This window comes from Manis pentadactyla, chromosome 2, assembly GCF_030020395.1.
Source record: "Manis pentadactyla isolate mManPen7 chromosome 2, mManPen7.hap1, whole genome shotgun sequence".
NCBI lineage: Eukaryota > Metazoa > Chordata > Mammalia > Pholidota > Manidae > Manis > Manis pentadactyla.
The window spans coordinates 82,521,605-82,538,666 of NC_080020.1; the positions used below are offsets into that span (position 1 = coordinate 82,521,605).

The following is a 17,062-nucleotide window of genomic DNA, read 5'->3' on the forward strand; positions in this document are numbered from 1 at the left end:
TCAACATTTTCCAGATTCAATTTTAAAAGTGTTTTTGTGGAAGATACTGCTAGTTGTCAACCCAAAAGCCAATCTCCTTTCTTTCTTACAAGAGAACCCAAATTTTGTTCAGGGCGGTCATATACATAACTAAAAGTCTATATTTCTCACCTTTCCTTGCAGCTGGGGGACCATGTGACAGTTCCAGCCAATAAGGTATAAGCAGAAGTCGAAAGGCAAGGCTCCTGGGAAAGCTATTGCTTTCCAATAAAAAAGGACAGATTCAGCCTTTTGTCTTTGCTGTTCTCTTTCTCCTTTTTCTCCCTACCTGGAAAGTGGGTATTAGGCAAGAGGTAGAGCAGTTGTACTGTACCATGAGGCAGTGTTGAAGACGAATACCACAGCCTAAGGATTCTCCCAACCCAGAAGGACAAGAGGGTCCTGAGACATTGATGACATTGTGAATTCTCTCTCTGGACTTCCTCTTAGGTGAGAAAAATTAATTCTTCTAATTAAGTCACCATAGCTGGAGTTCTAGTTCATTCAGCCAAGTGGAAAGCCTAAATAACACAGTCATTTTTATGTAGAGTAGTTCATCCACTGTGTTAGGTATCTTCATTTTTAATAAGCCAACTTTTAAATGAGTTTACCACACTAGTCTCTAGATACACTTGATAAACTTTCAACTCATGGACTGACTGCTGATAAAAATGTCACTAAATCTAAGAACTACTGACTTCCTGGTGCTGTTTTGATTAGCAGTGGAAGATTTAATATGCAGAATTTTTCTTGACCATCTTTGACTCTTCCTCTATATGACTGGTGCAGGAAAATGTCTAGTTAAGAAACATTTTAGTTGGCTCAGAGATGAAAGTTTTATATCCTTCAACCTTTTCTCTAGAAGTCAAGTATTCATAAATTTCAAGTCTCCAGCAATACGTAACTAGGAGTTTGGTAAAGAAATTTTCGTGAATGGTTTCCAACCAGGCTGACACAAAAATGTTCCTGGTGTGTTTGGAAGTTTTTGACTCTTCTCCTTCCCTTTTGATAAATATTAACCAAAAATGGGTGTATGGAAGAAGTTGTAACCATGGTGGAAATAGGAGGCTGACTGTGTGTGTGCATGTGTGTATTTGCATATGCTTCATTTACAAATTGCAACTTGTTACATTTGCAGACAACTGATTCAGGCTTTTATAAATGAGTAGTGAATCTGCTGTGAAGCTAAAATTTTTCTTAAAAAATGTAGTCTATTTTAAAAATGAGTGGTAAATAGTGTACTGAGCACATCAGAACACTCCCAAGAGAAAAGGGGTCAGGATACGCTTGCTGAATGAACAGAAAGAACATGAAGTGCACAAGAGGACCATAGTTAATACAGGCAGATGGCTGGAGTGGTATAGAACTGTGGAACTCTACAAGCTGAAAAAAGTTATGCGGAACGCTGGGGATGTGAGATTCTGTTGTTCCCACTGCCTGTCAGCACGAGGTGTGACCAGCATATCACAGCAATGATGCACCATTCTGCACCTGGCTCTTTCCACTGAGCCCAGGCTTGACCTCATAATCCTCAGCTCTTCTCTTTCTTCTTTTTCTCCCTATGCTTCATAATCCTCAACACAGCTGCTCCATGTAGCTACAACCAATCAATGAAACTGTCATGTTTGATGACTCCTTAAATTGTCTAGGTAAGAACCAGAGAGTTGGGGGCATAAGAGACCTATGCTTTTCATATGGTTCTGCCCATATCTTCCTCATCTTTATTTCTAAAATCTTCAAGAAAGGTTTTAAAAGCAAAATAGGGTAACATCTAGTTTTTCAACAAATATTTATGGAATACCAGTTATGTACCAGGCATGGGGCTGGACTCTGTGGGTACAATTGTGAGGAAAAATAGATTCATTGTCATTTACAATCTAGTAAGGGAGACACATTAATCAAGAAACCACACAAATAAAAGGATAATTATAAAATGAGATTATTGGCATTAGAACCATATGTATGATCCACTGAATGCAATTTATTCCATTGAATCACAAGTCTAAAAATGGAATGAAAATTACACTTAAAGGACAAAAGTGCTAAAAATTATCAAAGCAAATAGAGAGAGGGAAGTATCCTTAGAGGTGAGAAGCTAAAGGAAGGACAGGTTTCCTTAGACTAGAAGGAAACAAGAGAATGGAGAGGAAGCAGGGTCTGGGGGCTGGGTTGGGAGCAAGGAAAGGTTGCGCAAGAAGAGAGAGTGTGCATTGCCCTGGATCTGAGAAAGGACCACCACGAGGGCTAGAGAAGCAGGGTTGAGGCACTGCTTGGAAACAGAGCCATCACACCTGTGGTTTGCCCTGCCTTCATTTCAGGAAATGCCTCCGCCGCTTGTGCCAGGGAACTCTAACTGCCTTCCCCTGGGGTCCACAAGGACTGCATTCCTCCAGCACCCTCCCCTGACTGCCTAGGAGGACTTGCAGACCACCCCCTTTTCCCCACTTTGCTGACTAACGCATACAGTGCTCCCCAGACACCCATGATCCCAAAGGAGAGGGAGAGGATTGACAGCATCCTGCACAGACCTCCCAGAGGAAGGGCTGTGGAGAAGCATCTCACAGTTGGCTTGGAGTGGGGGTTGCTGAATGAATCCATACTAATGTTACAGGAGCCTTCTCCTTCTCTTCCTGCCCTTTTTTTCCCCAAGATAGAACAACAGTTGTTGATAATTCTCTGGTAATCATTAAAATTATTAAAGAATATTAAAAAGGAAATTAAAATCAACCAAAGGAACATTAGAATGCCAAGAATACATATTTACCTTCTTGTTGTCTCAAGGAAGGGCCTGGGCACAACCCTATCATTTACTGAATACATGTACTTTTTGCCTCATTCATGAAGATTTAATGTGAGATCACGATGAGGTAATATTTAATTACCAAAGTAGTGGTATTAATTTGTTGAAACAGTCCCCTGAAGAAAAAGGACAGAATGTTTGAGCCTAATGACCCCTTTATTGTCATCACATATTTATTAGACCTAGTGCTGGAGTTTTCTTTGGAATTCAGTATTTCTAGATAGAAAATATTTTAAAAGAAATATTTAAAATTTTTCTTTTAATATATGAAAAGAAAGTATGGAAAATAAATTAAGATTCATCTGAATATATAAAGAAATACAAAATTGGGTGCTTATATAGCTCATTAGAGTTACAGAGGACATCAAATAATACAGAATTAACTTGATAAATTAGTGAAATGGTTTTGATGCAGTGGGGACATGTGGGGTAGTAAAATAACTTTCAGGTAGAGAGAGATTAACTAAATCTTAGTTCTGCTATATATGAACTATGTGACTTTGGGCAAGTTACTTAAGCACTCTGTGTGTCAGTTTCCTCCTGTGTAAAATGGAGATTAAATAATAATAGCTTTCATATAGGCTGATGAGAAGATGAAAAACATTAATGTGTGTGAAGTGCCAAATTTAGAGCCTAGCATATAGTAAGTTTGCAGTGAATATTAATCATTATTATTTTATTTAATAAATATAATGCTTGCTATGTACCAGGCACTGTTCTAATTACTTCACAAAAATAATTTTTATATGTACTAGGCACTAATTTAAGCACAGTGCAAATACTAACTCTTAATTCTAATCACAATCCTGTGTGATAGGTATTATTATTATCATCATCAGCTCCATTTTACAGATAAGGAAACTGAAGCCCAGAGATTAAGTAACTTGCATAAGATAACAGAGACAGTAAGAGTCAAAGCCAGGATCCAAATTCAGACTATCTGCTTCCAGAGGCAGAGCTCTTAACCATGTGCCATCTGTTCTCCATAGGTTAGCATCATCGTCGTCACTGCCATCATCATCATAAACCATACACAGAAGGTGATGCAAGAGGTAATAGTGTACATATTTATTAGTTGATTATTGATATTTTTTCCACACAATAGATGTTTTCGTAAAATGTGTATGTCACTTCTGTAAACAGAACTACATAAAGGCAAAAGTGGGCTTGCTAATGAAAAAAGAACATAATGGAAATCATTCTAGAAAGGTTAAAGATTAATAAGACAAAATATTTTTCATGAAATTTAAGGGCTTATTAATAATTCCCTGTCTTTTTATGGGATTGCTACAAAAGTCATTCTATTTAATTGCCCCTACTTGCCTCTCAAGCTAATACAATGACCAAATGTGAAGGCATTTTGTAAACTATTAAAAAAAATAAAAACTGTAGAAATGTAAGTTATAATTATGTGCCTTTAATACCCTTACAGATTCAGAACAGTATTCATGTGTGTGTGTGTGTGTGTGTGTGATGTAGACATATAAATGCATATAAATCCCTGGAAAATTTCTCAAGATTTATATAATATAAATAAACTGTCCATATTGGCTGTCATTAGGGAAATGGGACTGCTGATCTAACTGAAACATAACTTCTCTCAAATCCTTTTCACTGAGCCAGACGACACAGAGAAATAGCGCAAAACACATTTTGACCAGAAGGTGGCAATAAAGCACTGATATTGCCAAAAAGTTTCAGACACAAGCACTAATTTACGGTAGGTGGTGTACATCCAAGGAATCAAAATATTACCTAGAGGTCCTGATCGTCTAGGTCCGGTGGACAACTCCGCACCCCTACCCCGTCCCTACCCTGGGGAGCCAACGCTCAAGCAAGAGGTGACGGGGCCGTGACTGCTAAGTCCCGCGCCAGAAAAGCACAGTGCTCTGGGAGAAGGGTCATTTACCTGAAAATTATTTCCCCATCTTAGAATCCATATTTAAGTTAACTTTATTGCATAAAAGGAATGATTACTGGGATATTGTAGTCATAGCATTTTAACTCTTTGACAGAGTTTTCCCATGTACCAATATTACTGCATCTAGGAATGTGATTTCTTCTCTTAATTCTTCTAAGGAAGGGCAAAGAAATACTGGGAAAAATTGATATACCCCTTAATTTGGTCCCCTTGCCATTCACACAAGGCAATCAAGACCCTCACAAGGATCTCTTAATTCTGGGAAATGCTCATTAGTGTTGTCTAGGTTAGACTGGGCCTGGGGTTTGTTTAAAATAAAATCATTCTGACATTTGTAAGGAAGGCTTTAGTCAGGACTCTTGTCACAGGTGTTGCTGCCAAGACTATTGCAATAGGAAAGAAAGGTGAGACTCAACTCCAAATACAACAAGAGCAAGTAGGGAACTATATAGCCAAGGGGGGATTGTGTGTGGAAAATTATTTCAGGAATCTGATGAAAGAAGGCAGAAGGCGGTATAGTTTGCATATCAAAGACAATCTCCCAGGCTGCTTGCTGTTTAAAAATTAGCAGCTACCTGGGGGAGGGGCTGCCGTCCCTAGATTTGCAGGGCCCTAAGATGTTAAGACATCATAAAATATGGAAAAAATTTGTACCACGGTTAATACAAAGTCCCTTGTTTCTAGCTTCTACAATACTACTTGTGTCAACCGACCAAGTGCCTCATGAAATTGGAGAGCACTGAGCAAGGATGTTCACTTAATTTCATCCAATAATCATAATAGGTAACATTTAGTTATTCCTTCTATATGCCACCTCTTGTGCTAAGCACTTTAAATGCTTGATTGCATTTAATCCACATGTGTGTATCTTGATGGTAGTGGTGGTTATATAAATCTGTACATGCCACAGAACTATACATAAAACTCTACCAAAGAAAAAAAAAATGAGTGCATGCCAAAACTGGTGAAATTTGGGTAAAAACTGTAGTCTAGTTAATTGTATTGTGCCAGTCGATACCCTGTTTTTGATGATGCACTATAGTCACATAAGATGCACCACTGGGATAAGCTAAGTGTTGGATACCTGGAACCTCACTGTACTGTTCTTGCAACCTCTTGTGAATCTACAATTCTTTCAAAATAAAAAGTTAAAAGTCCTTTGAGGCCAATACTATTATTATTCCCATCTTACATATAAAGAAACTGACTCTTGGAGAGGCTAAGTTACCTACCTAACGTCTTTCAGCTCCTAAGTACCAATGTGATTCCAAGCCAGATCTGATGCTCTATGAACCTTCCTTCAACACAGATGATCTTCAGATAAAACAGTGATTCCTGCTACTCGCAGAATGTTTCCAGGCCCCAATATGACCTGAAAAATATGTAAATAAATTCAATTACACCACAGTGCTTGAAAGTTAAACTGCAGTTCACTTAAAAGTACAGGAATTGTAATGGATCTATATCAAGAAATGATAAAATGATGACATTCCATTTTATGGGTTTCTTTCAACAATGAACTGTAAAACACCTGATGTCAGATTAATAGCTATATGAAATTTTTTTTCATTTACCAAAAAAAAATCTTGTACATGAGGCATAAATAACAGTCATTGCATTTATTTGTACAATTCAGTCCTCTCTAATGGCAGAGAAATTGGCAACATATTTCCAGAATCCTAATTCTATCATAGGTGGATGAATCATAGCATCTTCTATGACACACTTGTTAGAAACCTTTTCATTTCATTTAGCCTTAATTACAGTGGCATATAGTGCTGGATTGATTGGTACTCATACCGGATCTCAAGGTCTATAAAATGTCAGAAACACATGGCAATAGAGACCCAGTCCTTTTTCTTCAATACTTACATGTCTACAATATTTCACTCATAGAATCAATGATCTCTACAGGTTCATGAATTGTTCTGTGCCATTTCCCAAATGTTCTCAATTACTTTTACCCTTGGTTATTTCTTTTACTTGGTTTGTGTGAAATGGTCTTATTTGACTCGTGATAATGAGGTATCACAGGTACACATTATTCAGGAGGCCTGGGGCAGGCCATGTTTTAGTGTGATATGGGGCTGTGTGCTCTGACCAGATTAATGGACAGGAAGAGACTGATGTGTCTTCAACACACGACTGCAGTAGTCCTCATCACCCTGCCCTAACTGTCTGTATAGGGCAGGCTTTCCTGTAAGGGGAGGAGAATAGTAACCTTGTGTGAATAAGGACTTTTGATAATCATCTCCAGCTCCACTTGGCCTGCCTGCCAACCAACAGGGAGAAAAAACAGCCAAGCTTGGTTTCATCAGCCACTGACTAAAAATAAAGTTTTTTAGAATGGGCTTTAAGTTTATCTATGTAAAATACTACACAGATTAATGATCATTTTGCAAGGAGGCAAAGAAAAGGAAAGAAAAAATAGTGAAACCATTAACATTTTTGAGTATGCAAATAAACTCCCATGTAACAAGTTTATCTTCATTTTTTTGTCTTACTCTTTGTGACTCATCTGTGTGTTTCTTTACAACTGACCAGGAGTTTGAAGTTCCTGAGAGACTTCTATAAGCAATAAATCTTACACAAATACTGTGTTGTAGGATGTGCTTGGTCATTTTAAAGTCTCTAATATATTCTCAGATACATTTTCCTTATCAAAAGAATGAAGTATTTAATGAATAAGTACAGTTTTCTTTATTGTATTCCACACAGTTTGGTTACAGACACATACACACAGAAAAATACCACCAGATAACTCTTTAGTTCGTGAAGAGTTAAGGGTTGCTGAGATCACGCAGGACACTGTGGGTTCCATTGGTGAGTGGGCCTCAAGCTAACAGGATAGTTAAGGCCAAGAAGCAAGATCTTAGCTGACTTTGTAAAGACAAAAATTGGGAAGTAACATAAATGTAGAACTATAAAGGACATCCGTACAGTGAAATGGTCTGGAGCTGTCAAAATAGTAATATACTGATTTATTGATTATATTTAAATGCATATAGATGGTATATTTTAAAAATAATCAGATTGAAAAACATTACATATAGTATGTAACATTTCTATATATGTTTATATGTGTATAGAAAATAGTCTGGGTAGATAAATGCCATAATAAATATGGGTGCTATATATGGTTGAGGGATAATGGGTAATTTTACTTTTTATTTTTACTTGGAGTTCCTAGATTTTAAAATTCACTTATATTAATAAGACTTTAAAAGAATGAAATGAAGAAAAAAGGAAGAACCTATAGTAGCTGGTACTATAGGAATCTGAAAGTCAACACTTAATTCAGTTACCATTATTCACTCAAAAAGTACTCAGCAAATGTTTATTATCTATCTACTGTGTGCCCAGATATTTGCTATATCTTGGGGGAGATTTATGTATGAGCAACAACTCGACTGTCAAGCACTTAATCTGAGTAGTAGTAGAGGCACCCATATAAAATAACCAAAGTGAGTCCAGAGCCAGAACAGAAGACACAGGGAAAGAACAGACAAGGAGCTATGGGAAGGCAGAGGAAGGAGTCAGTGACTGCTGACAAGACACTGACAAGCACAGAACAGAGGACTGGAAGGAGAAGGTGACCCGTTCCCCTGTTAGGAGATGCTTTGGAGTAGGGGCATCAGTACTGTACATCCGAACCATGCAGAGGGCCTCAGATGGCCAAGCTAAGTACTGTCTTCTACTTAAATCATCCACTGATTTTTATGCTCAGTCTCCCGAACAGTTTTAAGTGTAAACTTATGAAAACAAGCCAGAGCTCTGGCTGATGTTTGGTATTATGCACTCATCAGGAAATATATGGATGTATTGTCATTTAATGAATGAAATATATTTCTCATCACTTGAACCAATATGCCCAGCAATATGCCCAATGTATCATAAACAGGAGGATGATGGCTAGCTGACAAGCTGCAAAGATGCATGGAAGACTTATTTAGGGGCAAGATAGCCTGGCCACCAATTTGGGGGAAGCAGGAAGATGAACTTTATCCTTCTGGGGACTCCATCTGGGTTGAACTATTTAGGTGCCTAAAGAATAAGAGAAAAAGACAGTGACAGTGAGAGACCCATGGCTATTGATAAGGGAGGGATCTCACCATCAAATCATACCACTGACATTCCAGCAGTGGACTTGTTACTGAATGGAACACACTCTGCATTCTCTTCTCGCTTTTCCAAATGTTTCATATAGAGAAAAAACTTTTCTGCTTAATTTCAGATCCTGGTGCAAATTTTCCTCTGTCCTTGGAGCTCAATTACATGGTTAAATTTAAAAAGATACAAATAGGATTGGTAATTACCAAAATCAGAGTCCAAAGGGCAGTGATAATAAATGTTCTCTTACAGATAAATAGCTACAGGGATTATCAGGTGAGTGTATCAGAGTATCAACAGTATTAAAAGAACATCAAATAACCTCATGCCTGTCTTACCCCATCATTGCTTCATAGCTCATCTTGCTCTCTTCAATTAAGAGGTTCAAGAACGCTCTTTATTGCTTTGCCAATGCTAAAAGTATATGTATTTTTTGGCAAAACATCAGGACTGGGATAATTTTCTGATATGTATGATACTGAGTAGGGTGTCAATTGTAGCAATTTGTTAAAGATTGAATTTTCCTGTTCTGAGGAATGAAATCAAGTGGAATGAAGATGTAAACAAAGCGGTGGGTAAGACATGTGAATGCAACATACCTAGGGTTTATCCCAGTGTTGAGTACTTTTCAATCGCTAACAATAAGCCTGTCCTTTCTACTTAGCAAGTAGGCTGATCTCCTTCCCAAGCTGATGAGAAAGTGTTATATTGCTTTTCATCTGTAGTTGAGAGACAACTCATTTGCTACTGGAGGTAGCTCCTCCATTTTTATTACAGTTTAACTTGCCACTAAGCTTTAAAATGTGCACAAATATGCCTTTCTTTATGCAGTGGGCATTTTCTTGGGGAAAGTTATTTGACAATTGCATTGTTTCCTCACTGCATTGTAAGTTCCTCAAGTTCAATTATTTTTCAATTAACAACAATTTAGATTTAAAATTTTTAACTTGAAAATTTTTTCTGACAATTAAGCGCTGGTCATATAAGTATATGTGGTTTTCTCATTACTGAGAAGGACACAAAAAATGTAAACTGTGGTCTATGCCCAAATAGCCTAAAATGTAATTATGGAAGCAAGACATAGAGACTTTAAACAGTGATAAAAAAAGATAGGAAAGTAATGATTAGTTCAGACAATACTTTAAAAGGAAGGGATTAGGGTAATCTGAAAGAAACAGGTCTCCAGCTGGACCTAAATGTCAGAGAACATTTAAATAAATGAAAGAAAATGGGGAAGGCATTTTTAGGCCATGGGCTAGCCTGGAAACATTATCTGGAGTCACTATTGAACCTGACTTATATACAGATGGGAAGCTGTTTGGCAAATAAAATACCTTATAATGTATGCACTGATTTACCCCATATATTAGTTTCTATAACAAATTTCCACAAACTTAATGGCTTAAGGCAACACAAATTCCACTTACATGTGGAATCTAAAAAAAAAGACAACAAACAAAATCAAGCTCATAGAAACAGAGAACAGATTGGTGGTTGTCAGAGGCAGTGAGTGGGGGTGGACGAAATGGGTGAAGGACGCCAAAAGGCACAAACTACTAGTTACAAGTAAGTCCTGGGGACGCAATGTGCAGCATGGCAACTGAGGTTAATAATACTATATTGTATATTTGAAAGTTGCTGAAAGAGTAAATCTTAAAAGTTCTCATCACAAGAAAAAAATATTCTATAACTGTGTAGATGATAGATATTAACTGGACTTATTGTGGTGACCATTTTGCGATATATACAAACATCATTATGTCGTATACTTGAAACTAATATAATTCCATATGTCAGTTATACCTCAATTAAAAAAAACACAAATGTACTATTTTACAGTTCTGTAGAAGTCCAACATGGGTCTCACTGGACTAAAATCAAGGTGTCAACAGGACTGTTTTCCATTCTGGAGGCTCAGTACAATCTATTTCCTTGCCTTTTCCAGCTTCTAGAGGCTTCCTACATTCCTTGGCCTGTGGCTTCCTTTCTCCCTCTTCAAAGCCAGCAACACTGCGAGACTGCATCTGTCTGACCATGGTCCCACAGTCTCATCTTCCCCTCTCCACAACCAGGACGGCATCTCTGTTTTTAAGGACTCATTGATTACATGGGGTTTACCTGGACAACCAGCAATTACTCTCCCATCCCGAGTCCTTAAGTTCTTAAGTGTGCAATGTAAGGTACCACATTGTTTCTGATCTCTTTTCATTCCCCAGTTGCTTGGTTTTAGTCTAGGTTCTTGTATCCTCTCTTGGGATTACAGCAATAACCTGCTAATTGCTGTCTTTGGAGGACTTTCTCCTCCACTTCAGTCTATGGTGTGTATCAATTTCATATAGATCATCTTAAAGAACTGTTGATAAATAAAATTCAACTGAGTAAATTTTGAATATTTTATGGGCTTTATTCAACAATTCATTAATCGGGTAGCATCCAATCTAGCAGATAGAAATGAGCTCTGAGAAGCTACACATATGGAAAGACTTTTACAGGCAGAAGGGAGCAGAACAAGGGAACTGCAGGAGGCAAAAAAGCCAGTCAGTTTTTGCAAGAGTACTTTCCCTTAGGAGATGACAGGGAGATAAAACAGATTACCTCACTAGTGCTGATCAGGCGATTCCTGATGAACTGGATTAAGACTCCATTTCTGGGAGAGCTGAAACTGTAATTTTTGAGCTATTCATATATAGTCCGACATGCAAAGCATTTCTGAAAGGATACCCAATAAACTGTCAAGGGGCTGAGAAAAGGAATGCAGTGAGGGTGGGGGAAGGCATAAATTGACTAGGTCAATGAGTAGAAAGGAAACTTTAACTTCCTGTTTTAGGCCTGTCAGTATTGAGTTTTTACCATGTAGATGCATTCTTTGAAAAGAAAATGGCAAATAACTTACATTTGAAAGGATTCTTAATTTTTTTTTTTTGCACTCCCTGGATTACTTTTTTAAAAAACTGAGGTACATACAATCAGATACCCAAAACTTAAGTGTACAACTTGATGAATTTTGATGTGATACACTCATGTAACCATCACCCAGATCAAGATATGAAACATTATTTTCCCCCTTCACCTTTTCCACCTATCCCCCACATCCTTCCCCTGTGGCAACCACCAGTCTGTTCTCTTGAGTTTTTTTATTTGTTCATTTGTTTTTTAGATTCCACATATAAGTGAAATCATATGGTACTCGTCTTTCTCTGAGTCATTTCACTTAGCATAATACCTTCTAGGACTATGTTGTTGCAAATGGCAAGACTTTTCTTTTTATGGCTGAGTAATACTTCATCATATACATGAACCACTTCTTCCTTAGCCATTCATCTTAGGTAACTAACATTTTGGCCATTGCAAAGAATGCTGTGATAAACATAGGAGTGCATATATCTTTATGAATTAGTAATTTCTTTTCTTAGGTTAAATTTCTGAAATAAAATTACTGGGTTGTATGCTAGGTGTATTTTTACTTTTCTGAGGAATCTCCATACTACTCTCCTGCCTTCCACAGTGGCTGCACCAATCGACATCCCCACCAGCAGTGCGCTAGGGCTCCCATTTCTCCACATCCTTGCCAACACTTATTTCTTGTCTTGTTGCTATTAGCCATTCTGAGTGGTGTGAAGTGGTATCTCCCCGTGATTCCAATTTGCATTTCCCTGATTAGTGATGCTGAGCATGTTTTCATGTGTCTATTGGACAAAGCTGTCTTTAAATAAATTGAAATTCTAGAACTTGCCACACTTTCATTTACAAACTATCCTTCATAAGACTGAGAGTACCCTGCAGGGAGGAGCTGCATCTTTTGCATTTTCTATTCCCAGTATGTTGCGAAGTGCTTATAAACATTTAATGAGTGGAGGTCAGCTAGGGAACCACTAGGAATACATTTTAATATACAATCCCAGTTCAAGCCCCCACCTTGTTTGGTAATACTTGGCTTGATATACAGTAGTTTGTTCTGATTCTGAATAGTGTATTTCCATAGACAAAAGACTTGCTAAAACCCTGGAGAATATCCAAAATGGATTTCAAGTTATAAATGAAATTGATCAGAGCAGAGCAGAACCGATCCCTAGATATGGTCAAGTATAACACACACAAACAGCTCTGAAACCCAGTAGACTATCGTCTTTGGAGGGGTGTATTAACTGTTGATCTTGTCATCAGATTTGCTTGAGATTATCTGAGAGGTGGTTTTTCTCAAGAGATAGCATAGCTCTAGAAAAGAGGTGAATCTCTGCCTATGGCTCACTTTTCAGTTTCCTGTTTCAACACTTTGTTTCTTGTAAAACTGCCTTATCCTACACTTACTCAATAGCACTTAGGACAAGAAAATGCCAACAGCAATTATGTTCCTCAGTAGTTTAAAAGTTATGTGATTAACAGATGAGAAAATGGCTGCCTCCGGCAGGGTGACTATAGCATTACTTCTATAAAGATGATTTCTGTCTGAAGAAGTAATAAAGTGTAAAGCTACTCTTAAAAGATTTTGAAAACCTGTTAGCCATGAGCTTTATTTCATTTAAAAATATACAAGCACTTTGAAATGCAGACAAGGTTAAAGTTGTCGGAACTTTTAAATGCCACACAAAACTGACACAACAAAAAGTTCCATACCAAATTCATCATTCCAGACTGCCAAATCCATCTACTAATTTAACACTACAGTATTCAGGATAAATCAAACAAGTTACTATTATCATCTTAAAAAAAAATCCCCAAACAACTGAATAGTCATCTGTAACCCACTGTAATAGAAGCACCAGTTTATGGACACCAGTACAAAGAATTCCATCACAAACTTTGAACCTGCTTAAAACAATTCTGCACTGAGGCAGAGAGTTGATGCAAACATTCCACATCTGGGCAAAATACTCCCCTATGAGTTCTAACACTCAACAAAATGTAACTGTGCTTTAGAGTGGGCCTGTCCCTGGTACTATGACTTGAGCCAGATCTCAAAGTTCAGATTAGGCTGGCTGGAGGGAAAGCTTCTGGCAGGAAGAGGAATGGGACTCAGGAATGGGACAACTTCTCAAATGCTGGGGACTGTTGAAAGCAGGGTTACTTATTGGAACAAGAGAAATTAAAATGAAAATATTAAAAAAGTTAAAACATATATTCCAATGCATATGGGGGAGTTGGAAGTATTCTATAACAAGATACAGTCTGAAAAATCAATATACATGAGAATTTGGAGAGCCAAGACATGCCTTTGTTATGCTGGGTACATTTCTCAGGGGTCACTACTATATTGTTGGGACAATGAAATGCAGGTAATGTTTTAAAAAGCAGAACTATTTATTCATGATGAATAATATTAGTTAAAATACTTGACCAAATAAAATCCCCGAGGATTACATGGGCATTCAGGTGTACATCTCATTGAGTATTCATGAGGAAACAGTAAGAAAAGCAGCAGCTCTCTTCACATTTTAAGAAATGTTCTTTTTCAAAGGCTGTTCAGACTTTTCTAGATTAAATGCACGGGCAAAACTTCAGCTAAAGGAAAAACTAAGGAACTGCTTTCCATTTAAGCTAAATGGGAATGAAACTTAAAATGATCTGCTATAAACTACAAGGTAAAAATGGAACTCAGAAGGCAAAAATCTCTTGGACATAAACATGAGCAACTCCCTCATGAACACATCTCCCCGGGCAAGGGAAACAAAGCAAAAATGAACAAGTGGGACTACATCAAGCCAAAAAGCCTCTGCACAGCAAACGACACCATCAACAGAATGGGAATACCCTACAGTATAGGAGAATATATTCATAAATGACAGATCCAATAAAGGGTTGACATCCAAAATATATAAAGAGCTCATGCACCTCAACAAACAAAAAGCAAACAATCCAATTAAAAAATGGGCAGAGGAGCTGAACTGACAGTTCTCCAAAGAAGAAATCCAGATAGCCAACAGACACATGAAAAGATGCTCCACATCGCCAGTCATCAGAGAAACGCAAATCAAAACCACAATGAGATATCACCTCACACCAGCAAGGATCGCCACCATCCAAAAAACAAACAACAACAAATGTTGGCAAGGTTGTGGAGAAAGGGGAACCCTCCCACAGTGCCGGCAGGAATGTAAACTAGTTCAACCACTGTGGAAAGCAGCATGGAGGCCCCTCAAAAAGCTCAAAATAGAAATACCATCTGACCCAGGAATTCCACTTCCGGGAATTCACCCCAAGAACGCAGCAGCCCAGTTTGAAAAAGACAGATGCACCCCTACGTTCATCGCAGCAGCACCTACAATAGCCAAGAAATGGAAGCAACCCAAGTGTCCATCAGTAGATGAATGGATAAAGAAGATGTGGCACACACACAATGGAATACCATTCAGCCACAAGAAGAAAACAAATCCCACCATTTGCAACAACATGGATGGAGCTAGAGGGCACCATGCTCAGTGAAACAAGCCAGAAGGAGAAAGACAAGTACCAAATGATTTCACTCATATGTGGAGTATAAGAACAAAGAAAAACTGAAGGAACAAAACAGCAGCAGAACCACAGAACCCAAGAATGGACCAACGGCCACCAAAGGGAAAGGGACTGGGGAGGATGGATGGGAAGGGAGGGACAAGGGGGGAAAAGAAAGGGGGCATTACGATTAGCATGTATAATGTGGGGGGGGGGCACGTGGAGGGATGTGCAACACAGAGAAGACAAGTAGTGATTCCACAGCATCCCACCACACTGATGGACAGTGACTGCAGTGGGGTTTGTGGGGCAGACTTGGTGAAGGGGGGAGCCTAGCAAACATAACGCTCCTCATGCAATTGTAGACCAATGACAACAACAACAAAAAAGGAACTCAGAAGAGCATGGTGCATGGCATCCTTTGCTAAGTGAAATACAAGGTGTCATTACCCACTTGATGTTCCCATTACATCATGAGTGCTATTCAGTTTGCAGAGAATAGTTGATTGCACCACTTGGAAAAAAATAGTTCATATTTTCCTATTTCTTAACAAAGTACTGGTTATGAAGTCCAGTGCCACCAGGCAACCTTCATCCTGTCCCACACTGCCGAAAACAAATCAAAGGCAGGATGGACGTCCAGGATGGTGAACTGGTAGTCCTGGTTGACTTCGCCACCATCGTAGTAGTCAATGACATATCTGACTTCTTTCCCACAACGGTTGATGATCCAGTCATGCCTGTCGAAAGGCAACTCATACCCCATCCAGGAACAAATTCTTGCCCTTGGGAAATACTCTTTTGCTTTACCTCCAAACCGGATCAATGACGGACCACAAGGACACTCCGCAACATGAAGGGTTTCCCACTTCAAAATCTCCTTCCAAGCCTGCTCATTATTGTGATTGTGAATCCTAATGATATTATACATATCCTTCTGACTAACATCCTCATCCTTCCACTTCCACCCTTTCTTTAACATCGCATTCCAGAACATCTGCTCAGAAGGATACACCCACTTTTTCTCTGAATCTGCTCTCGGAATGGATGACTCCTCTCTCATAGTAGACAGTGCAAAAGGCTGATCGGGGGCCGGCCTCTGGTTAGGTGGTGGCATCAGATTGGAAGGATCTAGGTTCTCCTTATTGTCAAGCACAGCGCCTGTAATAGGACACTGTACATACTCGTAGACGCGATCCTGGTGGGCAGGGACAGAGTTCGCTGTGCTCTCACGGGCTGGACCCGATGGCTCTGCACTCACTGGACAACCTTTCATCTTCCCTTCATGCATTGGACATCCTGAGGGTGGGGATGCTGTCTGATGATCTGAAGCCTTTGAGGTCTGAACTGCAACAGCTGGGGTAGATGCTGACAAGCCCATGGTTGGAATCGCAGCGTTGAATCCAAACAGTTCTGACTACTGCTCGGGGCTGCTCCAGGCGGCCGACCCCGCCTTTAACCGCAAACCAGCCACGGGCGGCGCCGCCGCCGCCGCCGCCGCCGCCTTCCCCTTGCTCGGTCACCGCTGCTGTCACGGTCACCGTCGGAGCGCTCATGCACTTCTGGATTCTTAATTTTTGAAAAACATTTTGATATGTAGGGAAACATGACCATCAATGTTCCTCCACCCAAACACAACCACTATTCAAAGTAAATAAAATGTTATTTTAAAAAATCAAAATTAAAAATTAAAAACACACAAAATCACACCTCTACTCTCCCAAAAAAGTGTGTCTGACAGTAAGAATGGTTAAGATGTCATGGGACCATTTTCCCCCAAAGTG

At 38.9% G+C, this 17,062-nt stretch overlaps 1 protein-coding gene across 1 annotated transcript; it reads right to left on the reverse strand.

Annotated features, from left to right (window-relative positions):
- Positions 1-15,670: 15,670 nt before the first annotated feature.
- LOC118926764 (holocytochrome c-type synthase-like) lies at positions 15,671-16,836 on the reverse strand. The gene has a single exon (XM_036914112.2). The coding sequence runs from the start codon at positions 16,657-16,659 to the stop codon at positions 15,841-15,843; it is 819 nt and encodes a 272-aa protein (XP_036770007.2). The 5' UTR covers positions 16,660-16,836; the 3' UTR covers positions 15,671-15,840.
- Positions 16,837-17,062: the final 226 nt, after the last annotated feature.

Coding starts and splice junctions, on each gene's coding strand:
- LOC118926764 (XM_036914112.2), bottom strand. CDS start 16,659: ATGGGCTTGTCAGCATCTACCCCAGCTGTTGCAGTTCAGACCTCAAAG.